We start from the raw sequence: 18,949 nt of genomic DNA, 5'->3' as shown, positions 1-18,949 counted from the left end.
TAAAAAAAAGTGAATGTAAGAGCTAAAAGAGTGTATGTGAGAGGTAAAATTGTGTATGTGTGAGGTAAAAAAAAAATTTTAGGCCTATATGGCCCCTGATATATACATGTATGCAAACATACTTAAGGGTCAATTAATGTTATACTAAAATGACTGCGTCAACAGCGCTTATCAACTGCTCATGTGCTGTTCAACCCTTTCCAGTCCAGCTGGTCAAATAGAGATGTCAGAAATGTTTCCCTGTGATGACGTTCTCAAATGTCTTGTTTTGTCCAACAAACCAAAATGATTCAGTTTTAATCATTTCTTTGTTATATGGAGCACAGAAAGCAGAAAACATTCACATTTAAAAAGCTGAAAAATCAGAGAAATTGTTTTCATGTAAAATTCATTGATTATCAAAACAGTTGGTGATTAATTGAGTAAGATTAAGTTGTTGGAGCTCTACTTGCAAATCAGAGGCTTGGAAAAGACATGATTTAAAATTAGCCTCTGAGTGGAGAACCACCGTTTACAACTCAATACTTGAACACCAGACTGAGGCGGACCATCATTTTACTTTGAATGGAGACCATAAATGAGATCTGTTGCTCATGCTCCTGAACTTCTCAGCGGGAACTCAACACATTAGTTGAAACCCTTTTACTGTGACTTGGCACCGACTGCACCTTCACTCTGTGTGTTTGGTTGCTTTTGGTGTTTTAGAAACAAAGAAATCCAGAATTATTTTCTGTGCCGTTGTTCTGCCTACGTTGTTTTTGACCGACGCCGACCCTCACACTTTGACCTGTGTTGTGCTGATGTCATGTTATATAATGCATAGTAATAATTCAACATTCTATAAACATGTTTTAATATGTTCTTGAACAAGCAAATTATCATTCATGGTAAAAAAAAAGCAAAAAAGAAGAATTTCTGATTTAAAAAAAAACAACCAAACTATTTAAACCCTGCCTGAGAGCCTCACTTCCTGTGCCCTTGCAACCAATATGAGTTCAATCAATCAGACAACATAAAAATCCACTTTTCCCGTTGGGCTGACCTTGTTCACTTTAGCATTAGGTCAGAAACCTAATCACAAACACAGTCAATGCTACCTTTCCAAGTTCCTTCTGTTCGTAACATTGCAAAGATTGAGCTTAAACAGGCCACTGGTCTGTTCTGGTTTGTTCTATGTGACACCTGTAAGAGAGAAGAGCCATGCTTTCATTTGGCCTTCATGTCATTTCTTTATCTCTATTATAGCATGTTCTGCTCCATGTGACCATATGACGTTACCTTGAGCTGGTGAGGCCGTCATTTTCTATGATAAAGGAGGCAAAATCCAACAGTGACCCAGAGGGGAAATAAGTGGGTTAGGGTTAAGTAACATTAAACAACAACAGCCAGCAGTTGCAGTTCATTTTTGTCCTTGAATATTTTCAGATAGTTTTTAATGAAAATCTTACAAACAGTGCCGTAATCTTGATGTTGCACAATTGTTATCTGTCAGTGCGATGCTCCCGCTGTTCAGACGTCCCTGTGTGATTTTAATAAGGTCTTCGTACGTCCGTGTGGAGATAGAATTTGAAGACAAATAGGATTTAAGGAAACGTATTACCTCTTGTCCCTCTCTGAATACAAAGGGCAGACCTCAGTGCTATCACAAAGAAAACAGCTTAGCAGCAGAGCATTTGTTTTCTATTCAGAGGCAGAGAAGCACTTTGTCTTTCCAATCGTTACCTGTCTGTGAATCAGTTGCTCCATTAAAGGAGAGCCTAAAGAGGGAGGTGCTGTCTGGGGCTAAATTGCAATTAGTCGGGCTGCGAGTGAAGCCGGCACCAGTTAACGTGGGATATTGGAGAGCAAGGGCCTCGTAATCAGGCTTTGGTCATGTAGAACAATGCATAAAATTAAATTGACATTAATGAATACTTGTGTAATGAAAATGGAGGAGTAGAGTTAATTGCATGTTACAGTGAGTGTAATGCCCAGATAACCTTGTGTCTAATGCTATTCTTAGTCTTGACTGCCAAGCCTCTCACCGTGGCTCCTCTCGGCAGGAAGTCATTAAAGCTTGGGAGTAGATAATGCCAGTGTGCCGAAACCCGGAGTAGCTACAATCTTGCAAAGACTTTCTTTCACTGGCTTTTTTTTTTTTTTCCTTAAGTGGGCTACGCTGAAGTCATTTGTACACAGTCTGAATGAAATTAAAGGTCACCGGTGCTCTGCATTTATGTCTGGATGGGCCTTTAGAGTTAAGGCCCACTCACCTACTGTGGCTGTCACACAAGAGAATAATGGCAGGAAAACCTTCAGCCGACAGCAGATGAAGAGGATTTGAGTGACAGCTGCTTTGACTGATTCATAAATTAAATCATGTGGAGGAACAGTTTGAAAATGAAATCATGCTGACGATTAAATTCAGAAATTCAGTTCAACTTTCAATGTGCAGAATGACCCCTCCCCCCTTCGTTTGTTGGATTGCTTTTGAATTGATACCATTATTCTGCTGTCTCACCTCTTCATATCATCATTTATTTATGTGTTTGTTCCCCCATTCTCGTCCTTATTTTATGTTTTACTATTGATACATTGCCACTGTAATAGTCTTTACTTTGAGTTAGGGTCATATAATATGAATTATTGCACTTGTAATCCCTGAATTTAGTTGAAAAGTGAAGGATGGCAATTTGATTGACAGGAAAAAATTTATTATATTTTCAGTTTCTCGTCTGTTTTTAAAAATTCCCAGCTGCTGTGCTCAGTGGCAGAGTGATCAACTCCCAACAGCAAGATCAGGGAATCAATCACCGAGTTCTTCCCGTCAACTGTCACCGAGAAAGACACTTAATTACAAAATCTTACCACTCTGTTTACTTGGGCTGGTACTTGATACTGATTTCCTGAATTGATTTGGTTCCGATTCACCAACGCCCGATTAGATGAAAACAATCAGGCGTTACAAACTCTTATTAGTTTAGAATTGCATTCAGTTCACATAATGGCACATCCATTATGTGTAACCAGACTTTTTCTTATCACCGACCCACACTCCAGTCCAGTAGGTGGCAGTAATGCACCTGTAGGCCAGCCAGCTGCGAACCACCAATGAACCCAGCAGAAAAATAAAGATTAACTGAACATAACTGGTGCGTTGTATTTGTAGTTGGAGCTCAGGATTTCCAACAAGGAGCAAACTCACCAACCCCGACATGGGGTGTTTTGTGTAACAGTTTCATTTTGAATATGTTGCTATGCTGTTTTGTTAACGATGGCTGGAGCGACATACCTTTGTGTTTCTGTTCCGATGTAAATGGCAGACCTCTCTCATTCATGGTTAAATGATGACACAATTGCAGTTTTCATTCCCATGGTGTCACTTTTTCTGTTTTTAATATCTGAACCAAACTGTCCACACACTGTCTTGGTTCCGAAACAAAATACAATACTTTACCTCATGGCAAAGAATCAAAGGACACTATTGAACCACATCAATGCTTATAATTCAGAAATGAACATTTATTTTATAAATACTTTTAAACTAACATTCTATATATAAATCATACTTTTTACAGGCCTTGTTTACATGAAATATTAGACACTTTTTACTTTTAAAACATTTAAGTTTCTGATGGTTTAAGGATCACATGATCACATAAATAGTGTATTATACAATTTAAGTTTAAAAATATGATCACATGTCATACTGTTGTATTCCAGCATAGACTAATATGGTGATGACGGCACACAGATAGTGGAACAAAAGGGGCGGTTCATCCATCAACAGATGCCTCGTGTTCATGTGATGAGCAGATTTAGAACCGCTGTGGTTTAATGGACAGTTTAATTAACAAACTGTAGTTTTTTCATAGCCGCACATCAAATACATGTTCAAGCCATAACTCAAATATTTATGAAAGAAACAGAATAAAATGAGCCTTTCCTCTAACACAAGGTGGAGATTTTTCCTCTAAGACAAGGTGGAGATTTTTTCCTCTAACACGAGGTGGAGATTTTCCTCTAACACTTGTGCAGAGCCGACTCTTTTGTCTATTACATCTGTCTGATGTAATATTTCATCCATTTTTGAAGTTGCTATCAGGCAGCTACAGTACATCAAAGAGGGCCCACTAGTGGCCTTTAGATTGACGGCCTGCTGGTGTCCACGTTGTTTTTAATAGGGTCTTCACAGCAGGCAGCGATACAACCATTTGTGTTCCTCGGCCGTTTCTCCGGGCTCCCTGTTGCTTGCTGGTTTCTCTCCCCATAATGAAAACTAAAACAATGTAGGGCTTTTCCTGGAGGGGTTGGGTCAGTTTGATCAGGACTGGACCACGGCACATGTCGAGGTCACAGCCAAAGCAACACATGCAAGATTTACTTGTTGTGTCAACATTGTAGGGTTTTCTGAAGGCTGCGCGTGCTTCCACTTCCTTGGCAGTACCGTTATGCATTGATTATGTTTAGATGGACAGCAACACATGAACATTCCTATACAAACCCTATAAAAAACAATACTGACATGTAAACAGCATTTTCTGATTACCCCAAACCTGAATGAGGTCATTTACTGAAGTATTAATGTGTTGTTTAAAGGGATATTGACATTAAGAGGTGTGTGAACATTGGATATATTATGTGGTGGACGTAATATATCGTAGGTGTGAGTCATTATTGGACTATAGAGCTCTGTAAAGGCTCTTTGCACACCTATTCAAGTTGTATTTATATAGCACATTTATAAACAACAGGAGCTGAGCGTAAAGTGATTTATGAAAAGGTTTACAAAAGCTTTGACACGGTTTACAGAAACAAAACAAAGCAAGGCAGAGTCGGACAATATGACCAAGTGACAGTCTATCAGAGCATCAAGAGGAATTCACTTGTGTGCTCATAAACCGGCATCCAGTCAATGAAAATGTCAAAATGTCAGTAAAGGAATCTTGTGGAGCATCTTTTCGTAGCTCTGCTTCTAAATGGGTTCACATCTGACCAATTGAAATGTGTGTTGTCGATGATGTACCACTCAAAATATTCAGATATGCACACAGCTGGGACCGTTTAGGAACCAACAGGACTTTCCATCAAACAGGTTGAATGAACTGTATGAAATGACTTGAGAATGCTTTTACTGAAAGAAATGAAATGTCTTTTCAAAATCCAGACCATGTTCTGGTGCACTGATGATGACAGAATGGAATGGATGTTTAAGTTGAATGTCTATAAGTGCATACTTTCCATGCAAATCTCTATCAGTGTCGTGCCTTGGTGTTTCCTTTTTGTTTTATTCAGCAAAAGAACACCGGCCAAAAAGTAAAAGAGCAGCTTGTCTTCATCACGTCACACTTAATGGGAATGGTGAGGATGCACCGAAATGTACTTTACCATTTCATGCCATTAATTTGTTTCACCCTTGACGTGCATTCATTGCATGCCAGAGAAGATGTTTTGAAAGGAGATAACGTCAGCCAACAATGATAAAAGGAATCCAAGAACATTCTTTAAAATCCGGCCAGTTGAATAATGGTACAGTAATGGCAGTCGGAGATTTGTTGTTTTAGCGACGCTATAATGACCGTACAGCGTAATTATTTCTCAATCACTTTATTGGAAGACATCCAGAAAACATGTATGCAGTTTTAAAAACAGCTTTCATAGGTTAAAGACACGTAAACCTGAACTCTCTTACATGCCATTAGTGATCTGTACTATGTCCAGCTGCATCCTTCGTAGACCAGACCGTCTTATTTTAGTTCAGCCTCCGAATACACCCCCTGAAATGAGACATTGCTGATAATTAATTCAGAATAAGGTCAAAAGTTGGATGTATTTTACAAAAATGTTCAAACTTTTAGGAGAGTCTGTGTGTGAGCAGTATTGAATATTAGTGTTGAGAAAATCAGTTGCTTTACCTTTGTGTATTAAAGCTACAGACTTCACTTTGATCCACTTCACTGCATAAACTGCTTTCCACTGCCTGGAGCTGATTTTGTAAATGTCTCAACTTATGCTGATCTGCATAAATAGATAAATCCAAACTGATCAGGTGGTTAAATTGTTGATGTCAACTTATAATTTTCTATATATCAAGTAAATTAAAAAGTCAGGAGTGAACGTCTCCACACGCCTTGGTAAACTTCCGCAGCACACTGACACTTGGGGCGATGCTGACTTACCTGTCTGAAAGGGAGCAATGAATAATTTGATCACATTTTTCATTTCACTCGAGTGCTGAACAAACAGGAATCTGTGATTAACAGTTTTAATTAGGATTCTAACTTGACAAATTCTTATAGCCTCGCAACGTGCTGAAGATGAATAAATCACTGGCCCGGGATCATCAAGCTGCCTCCTAAGTGAATGTGCCTCCAGATTACTTTGTGATTCCACAAAGTGTGAGTCAGCCAAGGCTGAGTGCTTTGAACTAATCCTCTTCACACCACATGTCAGGTGGGGGAAGTTTATGTCCACTCCATGGGCTGACTACCTCGCTCAGGTATGGGACCCTCATGCTTTTCCTCTCTGACTCTTCAAAGCTGGATGTCAAAACTGAGTGGACCCGGTGTTAGTGATCCTCACAGTGTGTATCGCGTCTGCACACCTGGGCCGCGATGATACTGGAAACCTTGGCGTTCTGGAGAGGTTGTGAGATGTCAAGCTGAGGTTCACACTCAGGTCATGCTGGCAGATTGTCAACGGAAGGAACATCTCATAATTTATGTGTTTTGCGTTGGCAAAGATGGGAAACAAATTAAGATTTTTTTTTAGTGTCGATCACTATAGTCCACCACACGGTGGTGTCGAGGCTAGCATTGATGCTGCACTGTTCGAATTCCGGATTGGCCGAGGACTGGGGACCTCCATGTGGAGGATAAAGTGTTTGACAATGAATGATGAACTAGTTGTTTGATCATGAATTCATGGTGTGATGTTCAGGACGATTATTATTATTATTATTATTATTATTATTATTATTAATAATAATAATAGTAACAATGATAATAAAAGGAAATAACCTGTCCAATTTACACATTGTGAATGTAACACAAATGCTCACATAAAGCACCAGACAAGGATTTTAAATATTTAAACTACAGCAACTGATGAGAAATAGACTTAAATGACTTTGCATTGACGTGACTGACATGACACCAGTCCTCTTTGCTGCCTGAAACTAGTTTGTTTGAAGACTAATGTGGAGCTTGATCCAAGCAGCCTTTCAAGACCGGCAATTTAAAATGTGTTCTTCAACTGTAAACATGCCCAATCATGGTCACTGGAGTCAGGCAAATTGAGCTTAAACACGTGCAGTATGTAATGTGGTTCAGCTCATGAGAAGTTGCGTCGACTGTAAACTCATAGCCACAAAAGAGCTGCACTGTCATTTTTGATTGAGTTGTAAATGAAGATACACAGCATCGCTCAACCCCCATGACCCGCCCCAGCACCAAATTTAAACATCAGTAATGTGCACTGGTGTCTGAAATTCCATTGTGAAATGTTAAATTTAAATCTTGATGATATGCATCATAACTATTGTAATCAGACAAGCTTCCAAGCCTCCATTATTAATTGTCCAAAGCATGATGATTTATTGTAGTCCTGCAGAATGATTATTAATTTTCTGGTTGATTATACCTGTGGGCGGCAACAACACTGTTCTGCACTCAAGCATCTGCTAAATGAAAAAGTATTCTTCACATAAAAAGATGTCCTTGGAGAAACAACAGCTCATTTTTTACTTTAATCAAACATATGTAAAGTGCTGTTGATTAAAGGTACCGTGGCATGCGTTCACAGGGGAAATATGTCATAAACATTATCTGATGACTTCCTTTGTTCAAACTTGTGAAGGAAAAGAAAAACTTTATTGTGCGTGGAGTCGAGTCCAACAAGCTATTGTTCTCATATATCAGTTGCATGCTGTAACTTGGCACAGCACTTAAGAGCTGCACCCCAAACTGCACCTGCACTGCAACAAAAATGTGCCGCCCTGGTGTATAATGTCAGTGTGACACTGGTAGTTTACATTCCGGGGAAACAGCGGAGAGTGACAGGAGTGTGTGTGTGTACAACACAAGCCGCTCTCAGCCGGGCATGCCTGGGTACGTCTGAGCTGCAAACAGCAGGCCAAGTTCAAACTTCACGTCAGGAATCGCTGGGATCTCGACACTTAGAGGAATGCACAGGTGCAGACACTCTGCAGCAGACAATCCCTGCTAGCACTTGATCAATTTGACACTTTGCAGGGCTGAGGCCAATGGCGAGTTCCTGCGGGATCGGGATTGGGCCTCGTGCAACAAAAGACAGGAAGAAGAAGTCCATCGAGCTGTTTTTTTCCTTGCCTCTGGTCTCGCAGATTCACAGCTTAGTAAATCAGTTTCCTCCTGCTCATTTGCAGCTTCACAGCTGACGGTTGTTTAATAGCACTCACACTCTGATAAGCTCAGCATCTGTATCCAGTGGCATATTAATCTATCCATGTCAAATTAATCAATGCGGGGGCTGCTACCTGCATGCTTCCACTTACCTTTACTAATATCAGCTGACACGTTTTTATCAGGGATCACGTCCCTATAGAACCCATCTCACTGCATATACACTCACCGGCCGCTTTATTGGATACACCTGTTCAACCGCTTCTTATCAGGCTCAAGTCACATGGCACCAGCTCATGTAGAGCATGTAGACATGGCTGGTTAGAGTATTTTAGAAACACACAACAATCTCGAGGATTAGTCCAGAAGAGAGAAACTATCCAGTGAATGACAGTTGCCAGAGGTCAGAGGAGAATGAACCGAGAGACTCAAATAACCACTTGTTATAAACCAAGGTAAAAAGGAAGACCATCTCTGACGACACAACTTGACCTCCAACTTTGATGCAGATATAAGCAGAATAAGAACAACACCAGGTGCCATTGCTGTCAGCTAAGAGCAAGAAACTGGAGCCATTTGAAAAGGTTCAGCAAAACCGGGCAATATAAGACTGGAAAATTGTCACCCAGTCTCAGGAGTATCGATTTCTCATGAAATCATGGATCCATCCTGATGCATGTCAACAGTTTAGGCTGCTGCTAGTGGTGCAATGATGTGGGTCATCATTTCTTTGCCGCACATTGGGGACAAAGCCTACCTGAATATTGTTGCTGACCATGCCCACCCATCTTCTGCACCATGTCACAAAGTTTAACTCATCCCAAACGGGTTGCTTGAACATGGAAATGAGTTCTTTGAATTCAAACGGCCTCCCCAGTCGCCAGATCTCAATCCAGTAGATAGAGATTTGCATCATGTTTAGTCAACACATCCACATGGAATGTGTGATGCTATAATGTCTCCATGGAATGTTTCCAGTGACTGTATGTATGTAGAACTAAAACAACTCTCAAGGCAAAAGTCTTAGCAAGGTGTACCCGAATAAACCCTAACCCTAATACAAGGCACTTCAGTCTACATATGTATGCATTTCAAAGTAGTCACTTTGCAGTTGTTTCCATTAATATTCTGCTCTAATCAGTACCACTCATGGAGACAGACATGTAATCTCAGAAGAGGATATCTGAAAAGCTCTATTTGCAGCTTCATTGATCACGAGAGATATCAGTGTCCCTCAAACAACATTTCCCAGGACTTTCATTAACTGAATTAAATTAAATATCCAATTAAAGTACTTCACTCATAAAATTAGAGAGGAGAGACATGATGTAGTATTTTAATGATACTGATTAGAGATGCTGCCTAACATCACAGTCCTCTTATCTTAAATTACATGAGTATTTATTTGGATTAGTACACCTGACAGACCGGTGCTTTGGAAGGAAGGCGGCTTTCTGTTCAGCGCCCTCCCCCTCCTCTCTGACCACAAAGAAGGAGAAGGCAGATTAATTAACAGACCTTTGCAGCCAATGAAGACAGGTGGCAATAATCCTGACAAGAGACAGATATGAAGCCTCCCATACAAAACCAATTTCAACTGCACTCCATTTTTCAAAAGCTCATCAGGGTGAAGAACGACAGCGTTGAACCCGTGTGGCTGCAGAATTTGTTTCTCTCTGATTGCCTTGTCAGGATATCTTATCCGATGGCAGATGACCAAAACCCCAACCGTCACAGACAAACTCGCCTCGTTCTCAGACACAAACTCTTTCACACAATGCGTTGTCTGTCTTTCCCCTCACACACACACGGACATCATCCCCATACCGTGTTCCACTTTCCCACAAGGGGCCATGACACTGAAATTGACCATCCACCTAATGACACTTGGTATGCATGTCTGTCTTTCTGTTTTCAACCACACTTAATTAAGCTAACATCAGTGCCAGTTTAAAAATGCATTTGACAGCTACACAGGATAGTGTGCTAAAAGACTGCCACTAAAGCTGAATCTAAATGATAGGGTAACAAAGCTGGTACTTTTTATATGGTACCCACCAAATGATGTCAGTACTACTAATAAGGCCTCAATTCTGGTGTTTTGTGACTTGAAACATTTGGGAAACATTGTTCTAAATGATCAAATTGAGATGTTTCACAGCTTGAAAATTTGATACTAACATTTCTGTTATTACACAGAGAATGAAGTACCAAAAAAAAATGTACTATTGGGTACTGGTCCCCGAATTCAAGGTGCTGGTACAGATTTAAATGTGAAAGCATGGGACCCAATACAATAGGTATTGAGTGACCCGTGGAAACAAAGGCAGTGTTGCTGTGTTTATCTATTAAATCGAATGGGTAAAAAATATATGGATTAAACGCATTTTAAGATGACATGAAATGAGTGCGATACTTATTATTTGCCAAAGAAAGTTAAATGCAGGATATAGCTGCCGATATAACATCATTAATGCGGATACAAATGAGAGACAAGACCGCTGCACATTGAATAAAATCCACTACATATGGGACCGCGTGGGGGGCATTTGGGTGAAATTGGTAGATTTGAATCTACAAAAAGGAACTAAAAATATCAGTATCTAAACCGCACGAGTCACACTGCAGCCACCACAAGTAAACATTTGGGACGCACTGAATATTTCTGTAAAATGGCAATTTCAAGTGAGATTGGAAACATACGCTGAAACATCCTTTCACACAACATGGGCTTAATTTCCTGGAAAGATGCAACACTGCTTCCCAACTGAGCAACGTCTGTTACCAAGGGTAAATAATCTATGTCATAGCGCTTAAATGCCACACAGGCATGTTTTTTTTCCCTTTGCTTGCATTACCATCTACACTGCGGATGTGGCACGCAAATGGCCAATTTTGTTTTACCAACCACTTAAGGACAAATATTATTTCTTATTTACAGTGCATTGTTTTGTTAGTTTAATGGATCGAAAGGTTCTAAAACTTTTTCAGTATACTCAGAAACATGCAGCCCAGGAGCTAATCAGGACTCAGCCGCAGCAGAAATGGAACTGTTTTGATGTAGGACATTGTTTGTGCCTGTTAATCTTGGTTATTGTCTCAGGTATAATGAGGGTATTTATCTGAATAGAAGGGACCCCACTCGGGGTGTGCAGACATACATTCAGCAACGCATTATAGTAATGCTGCTATCCATTGGCAATTAGTACATAATATTGCCCTGCACTTCCATTAATGTGATTGAGCATGTCTGCATTAGCAGAATATGCAGCACTATTTTCTCTATGGTAACCCTCCCGGAGAGAGCCCCAGTGGTCGATGATAGGATCCACCCTGAGTGTCCAAACAGCGCTCCCTCTGGGACATTAATTTCTAAGCAGTCCCACGATTGAGTCAAAAGAGAGAGAGGGAGAGAGAGAGAGAGAGAGAGAGATCACTGAGCATGAAGAGTAGGGAGTGGAAAGCACACTTCTCAATTAAAAAAAAGAAAAAGAAATCTCAGGCCGAAGGTATAATGGCAAATTAATTTCCCAGAGATTAATGTACAAGGTAAATATTTTAGTGCGAGTACTTATCTTCTGAAAAGTCAGTGCATGGACACCACCTCACTCCCTGCCCCCTGCCTTGCTTTCCTGGCGTGTGTTGGAACAGCTTAGATGCATAAGGAGTCTAATGAGAGACGAGATTCCAGGCTGCCTGATGGCTCTCATCAATCACCTTTCTCCTTTGGAGGTGTGATGTCGGGCAGGAGGGGGAGGAGGAGGAGGAGGAGGAGGAGGAGGACGGATGTGTGTGAGTGGGAAGGCATCAGGCTTTTAATCTCAATAAGTTAATAGACTTTCTGGTCTGGTCCCTCTAAATAGAACTTCATTCTTGTTGTTGGCAAACAAGCAGCAGGCACACAGGAGACTGTCTGAGGAGCAGTTAATTTGTGTTGCACCCGAACTCAGGATATCTAACTAAAGTTAGTCAATACACCAATAATCAGTCAAAGGTTACTCAGGACTGAGGCATTTTCGGGAAAATAAAAACAGATCTGTACTGAAGCAGGTACATGTACGCTACATTATCATTCCTTAAAGAAATATGTGGTTTGCACATATTTTAGCAGCCACTTTTACTAATAGCAAATTAGTTTGTTTCCAAATTTCACTGAAGATAAACAGTAATATTTGAAAACTCCGACCCAAACCACACAGGAAACAGCACTGAAACCTCAGGAATGTAATTATAACGTTGTGTTGACATCTGAAGGGGAATTTGACTGTTGGGTAAACCTCCTCCTGAACTGTGCATGTCATCATACCTTAACAAACCAACACTGGCTGTGGCTTCCCTGTCTCTGGGTGGTGTGATTGTTTCTTTGCTTTTCCAAAAACCTAGACGCAAGATTGTAAAAACATGCAGATAACGTACCAAACTATATCTTTTTTTGTATTTAGCCAGTGGTATGCAAACAGTGAATGTGACAGAGCAGCGTTTAGGCCAATGTCCCATATCTACATACTGAAAAGTGAACATACAGTATGGTAAAAGAAGTATGATGTGCTGTGTGTGTGTGTGTGTGTGTGTCTCCATAGTGACGTACAGCAAATGCACTACTCGACTCGACTCTACTCATTAGAATCAGTGAATTAAAAAGATTTGTTCACCCAGTCTTTCAGTACTGCGTGCACGATCGGAGTGCACACGCAGTCACTGAACTGAAATACGGGTTGTGATTCGGACCACAGTCGCCCGGCTTTCGGCAGCGCTGTCGCTAAATACACCAGACTCCTCTGTTAATATTGAGATTGGACGTCACGCTCATGACTCTTCAGTGACGCACTCTCAGCCATGTGTTGATATTACCCCATACTCATAGTAAATGTATATTAGAAATACCTTATTAGAAATAGTTCATGTATTTATGTCATATGGTTTTACTGCATGTAATTGCTATATGTATTACATTTGCATATGGGAAATATTAGGCCTAGATCATTACTTAGTCAACCGTATCATTACTTAAACCCATTTTCCACCCTTGAAAACCCTACTAACATCTGGCTTTTGTGTGAATAGATGCAATCGGCATTCACTTCCAGATCGAATGACGGCAACAGACTCAGGGTTTTTATTGGCTCCAGCTCCAATCTACAGAAATGTAAACATGACAATGGGGCGAATGTGCTGACTTCTTCTTAAACTAGCAGTCTGGACCTTTGGTGTGCACCTTTTCCAGGTCAACATTATGGGCAGAACCACCCAAAGCAACAATCTGAAATCACTTTGAGATTGAAGTGAAAGAAATCTTAGTGAATTGTCTCTAATCTCTGTTTCTTCTCCGCGAGTTACCCCTGATTCTTACATGTGCATTTGCATGTGGCATTAGTTGACGCACGTTAAAGTTTTCAAGGCGCTAGTAGCGGTGCACCAACAGGACAGGCATACCAGGCAAATGTTTGGGGCCCGAAGAAAAGGGGGGCCCCCCAGGTACATTTTAAATTTTCCAAAACAACCATAAAGCACCCTAATATGCAGCTCACCAATTATTATTACATCCAAACCCCCATAATTGAACCCCTTGATGAGTAGTATTGTGCAGCAGCACATCTGCGGCCCCCAAAAAACATAATAAAGTGGGCCCCTGAGAGCCATTCATAATTGTATGTTTTGCAATGATATCAATGAAGCCCCTAAAACCCCACAGTCATGAGAGACATCTGCTAACCTCTGATCGCGACGTCCAGCACCGAGCATCCGACCTGCACACTGCCACACATCCGTATGACGTAAACATCGGAATCCAGCGTTACACTTCCTGCCTCCAAGACACTTAACCCCCATGCGGCAAAACTGTAGTGTAAAGCGGCTTTGAGTGGTCATCAAGACTAGAAAAGCGCTATATAAATGGCGCCCATTTAGCATTTTGCTAATGGTGATGTTGATAATGAGTCAGTGGACAAAATACTCAGAGCTTTCACTCATTATCGCTGGTGTTTGATTTCATATCAGTCATTTAAATGGAAGGTCAAACATGTCTGACCACGACTCCGTGGCCATAATCCTACACTTTTCCCTTCATCCCTTCTGCTGTGCTAATGTGACAGCGAATGAATTATCTCCACACTGGACAGTGTGTATGTGTATGTGTTAGTTGTAATGTGTGGAAAATATGCAGAATGTATTTGGGTTGACTGTCCGGCGATTAATAATGATTGTGTTTGGATAAATCGTGCCCTACTTTCACAATCTGTGGATCTAAATATTCCCAGTAGTCATCCTTTCCTGTATTGATTGATTGGTTTAGTGTTTAAAGGTCACAGTCATAAAACATCAAGATGTAATTAACTCACTGTGATTTTTAACCAGTGGTTAATGTATGGAGTGTTGACTTCATAAGTTATAGCTCTCCTCTCGTTTGTGGTGCTTGGATTACCACGTGTTATTTGAATTTAAGATTAGGCTGAGAGCAAATGTAATTTCTGATGCGACAGTGTTGCTTCCTGAAAAGGGGCAGGTGAGTCTGCCAGGCTCCGTGATACATAGCCTCATATAGTGCATCTTTAATCATGTTTTTTCTAGGAACAGACGGATCACTGGCGTCTCCTTCCTCCTCTGAATCATTTGCCTCCAAAATACTTAAAAAATCTGCTTCTACGCAAAGTAACACGGAGATAAGACAGATGCGATGGTCTCCTCATGGTTACATCACTCAGCTTCTTCACAGATAATTCATTTGGCTCAGGGAATACTATACACATCTCAAGCTGCTTTTAACCTGATTCAAACAGGCTTGACCTTGAAAGGACTAAGAGCGGAGATCTTGCTGATGGATGTGACGCTAACAGCTTCGTTTAAAAGCACCTTTTCAGGATTGTCACCAAAGAGTGTCCAATTGCTTTCTGTTGCCCCCCCCAAAAAAGCCACAAGCACTGACCACTGTTATCAGGTTCATGTCCTTTAATAACAAAAGAAGGCCTTCAGTGTGTGGCAACGCATTCCCTCTGTTGTTACCAGGGGAGTTGAGTGTATTCATATTTCCTCTAAGATTGAAAACAGGTGTTTTGGTTTGTGAAGACATTTATCTTAATGTCTGGGCTTTCTTTGGCAGAAAGGATGGAATAAGTTTCAAAATTTTTCTCTGCTCGCAGCAGAAACACAGGAAACATGGTTTGTATTACGCAACCGGACGCAAAAGAAGATTCATTAATGCAACAGTAGCTTTTCGATTATGTATGCCATTCATTTAATAATTAATTTGAGAAGAATCTAATTTCAGATGTAATCATTTCTGAATTCTTAGTTGCCATGTTCCAAATTAATTGAAATAGATTAGTTTTTAATAATGTAATGACCTGAATGTGATCTGCAGCTGTAGACTGTCAAGCGACATGTTGAAAATCGTCCCGGAATAGTTAAAATTTTTTGGTTTAATCAACCGTATTCATTCAAAAGTAGCCCTAACTAATATGGCTCTTTTTTGCTCAAATCAAATGTTCCACGAGGATGTTTTAAGTTTTTTCTTTTCTTATTCTTTCTTTTTTTTTTATCAATTTTACAATTACAAATACAATTTTATTATTATTATTAATAATTGTACGGTTTTTGGGTTTTTTTCAATCCAATTGGGTCATTTAACTTCAGGGTTATTGAGACATTGTTGTATCAGCCTCTGTGGCCGCTGATTCTGGGACTTCAGCCTGAAATTCACCCATATTTTGGCAATTTAGCAAAAAGCTCACCTAATAATGTCCGCCAGCTTAAGCCTACAATATCTTAATATCTCAATATCTATCTGTTTGTTAAGTTTGTACCATATAGGTAAATCAAATCAAAGGATTCAAATGCTACTGGATTCTCCAACTCCTCTGTGCCACAATCTATAATTACTGATTTTCTCTATGGAATTTGGTGTGTGCAGTGTGCGGTGTACACAAGGGCAACAAAGTTCATTTTCCAGGCAGAAAATGCTGTGGTTAAATTCAGTTTTTCCTTGTGTCCCAGCTGGCAGTGAGAGACAGTGTCCATGTTACAAACAGGTTCCCAGTGCTGATCACAGGCGATTGAATAGAATTCTAGGATCCCCTCTTTCAATGACCAACAACTGCCACTGGTTGACCTGAACTACCCCTTTAAATGAAAACATGTTCTGCTTTCCTTGCTTTTAAATGACAGTAAACTGAATATCTTTGTTTTGTGGGGGAAAAAGACCTTTGAAGATGCTGTCTATTTAAGCTGTCCATTTTTCTTTGCTTTTATGCAAAGGTATTAATTAGATGTTGTGTTTATCTGACAGTGTGCATTCGCGAAAAGAGCTTGTGATCTAAAGACAGAAAGAAAAAAAAGGTTCATGGTTTTCATCCGGCTACACCACTGATCCACCTCGAGGGACAAACGACCACAAAGTACCCGATATGAATTGGAAACCTCAACCCAGTAATTTAATCAGAGTGACTAAAATCAAAGGAGGCAAAAGTTCAGGATCCGAATGCAATGAAATGGATCAGTTGCTTAGAACCTACTGACATAGCTCAGTTGTGGAGGAGCAAGCCTCGACAGAAAGGGCTGAGTAATGAAGATGGATGCGTTCTGTTATCAGGCAGCCACTTACTGGGGCCTGATGTAACCTTAAACACTGAGGATAGCTCAGTTGCACAAAGAATCTAATTAATGAATAGCAGCCATGAAAGAGGACGAGGCAAGTGTGCATTTGCAGATGAATTCCAGACACTAATCAAACGCTGTTCAAGTGGTTTGGTTTGTCTCCAGAGCAAAGCCATATTTGGCAAGGATTTAAGGCAGTGTTTGCATGCTGACTTAATGACTGGGTGCATTCATTGATGCTGCGTTTAAGTATGGGTCGATGTGTGTCTTTAATGTTGATATATACGTGTGTGTTTACATGTGTTTTCTTTTTCTTGTTCTATTTAACTGTTCAGTACTGTGGGTTTTTTGAAGTGCCAAGTCTGAGCTAACAGGTGTGAGGTTGTTCCGTCATAATGGGTTTGTTTACTCTCCAATGTTGGATCCAGCTACAATTACAAGGACTTCCATGAGGGAAGCAACAAAACCCCAAAATACAGTGTGTATCAAGTGTGCAGCACTTAAACACACCAGTAACCAGACAATCACAAATAACGACGCCCTCGTTACCGTCTTAAGTCAAGGTCATACAGTCCGTGTAATGTAGAGGTCGTCATCCATCCCTCCCTCAATGTGTGCCCGACACCTGTGCAATCCATCTCCCAAAATTTGCAAGGGCAAAGAAATGGGGACAGACTCCCGGCAAGAACCTGCCACAACTGGAAAGGAATGTGAAATTGAGGTCTTATCCAGAAGCAGAAGTTTCCCTATATACTTTTCTTTAAGATCTTTTTCTTTGTTGTTATTTTCAAGTTTTGTGAACACTGCATCATTGCAATAAAGCTTTATTTAAGTAATTCTACATCGCAATGTATACAATCACAGAAACAGACAGAAAACAGAAAGCCACGGTAACTAAGGAAATTAAATAAAAGTTATCATAAAGACCAAACAATCTCCAAAAACAAGAAGAGGAAGATGATGTAAATGCAAGCACAAGAGAGGGCTGGGATTATGACATCGTTTTCCCAAAGCAGCGTATTGGTCGTCTCCACAAAAAAACACAAGGGTGGCGTTTCCAGATTTGACCACTTTGGGACCTGCTTTGAAAGTGCTCCTGAAACGGTCCATGTTTTTGTGTTTACTGCCCTCGAGTGTACTGAGACATGGACTCTCGTTATTATGTATTGCATTGATCCACAGCCATGTTGAGGCCTTGTGTAGAGGCTCTCTGCAGTCATGTCGTGTGGAAAGTATGAACCAGGCCTTGGGGTGCAGTTGAGAGCACGTTTCAACCTTTCGTGATGTTGTGATGCAGGTCTTTGTGGTTGTTGTAGGTGCACCATTAAACAGAAGATTCAAGTCACACAGTGTCTACGGCCATTATGTGTCATGGTTCATGTTTATGGTCTAGTTTTTTTACATAATGGACAAAAGAAATGACTTGAAACTGGTGATTGAGACAAAAAAATCTTTACTGATCCAAAAGTCAAGTGAGAAGCAGCTTAATTTTCTCATAGACTTAAAAACAGACCAGCGGTGTCAGCCCCTGATGAACACAATCAAAAGCTAATGTGGCATTGTCTGAGAAGTAACATTTCATTTGAATAATTGTCGTTTTTTCTTTTCTATCTAATACACAAATGTAGATTGTGATACATTTGGTTAGTGGCTGTATTTGTGGTTACAATGGACTTTATTGTGTTTCAAAGAAGATTGATTCCTGGTTCTGAAAATCAAAGGTATGATAAATGATAAATCCATGTCCTGTTTCTCTCTCTTTATCCAGTACCAGCTCCAGTGGAGTTCTCCATGGTGGTCGGTCAGCTTCCGGTGGCAGACGTGGCTGGTGCTGATCACCGTGTTTGTTTTGCTGGGTCTGGTGCCTTACGTCGTTCACTGCATGATGACCGCCTTCATCAGCCCTCCTCCTCCCAGCTCCTTCAAAATAGCAGCAGCCTGTTTCGGTCTGCTCACAGAGATCATGCTAATCAAGTAAGTATTTCATTTTTTACCCTGTA

General features: G+C 40.5%; 1 protein-coding gene across 1 annotated transcript in view; it reads left to right on the top strand.

Annotated features, from left to right (window-relative positions):
* LOC122780307 overlaps positions 1–18,949 on the top strand; it is a 78,519-nt gene that overhangs the window by 50,802 nt on the left and 8,768 nt on the right. The window contains exon 4 of the mRNA XM_044043163.1: positions 18,718–18,923. Within this exon, the coding sequence (XP_043899098.1) occupies positions 18,718–18,923 (206 nt within the window). The remainder of the gene's footprint in view (positions 1–18,717; positions 18,924–18,949) is intronic.

This window comes from Solea senegalensis, linkage group LG14 (assembly GCF_019176455.1).
Source record: "Solea senegalensis isolate Sse05_10M linkage group LG14, IFAPA_SoseM_1, whole genome shotgun sequence".
NCBI classification, from domain to species: Eukaryota; Metazoa; Chordata; class Actinopteri; order Pleuronectiformes; family Soleidae; genus Solea; species Solea senegalensis.
This window is presented reverse-complemented; position numbering and strand designations above follow the sequence as displayed.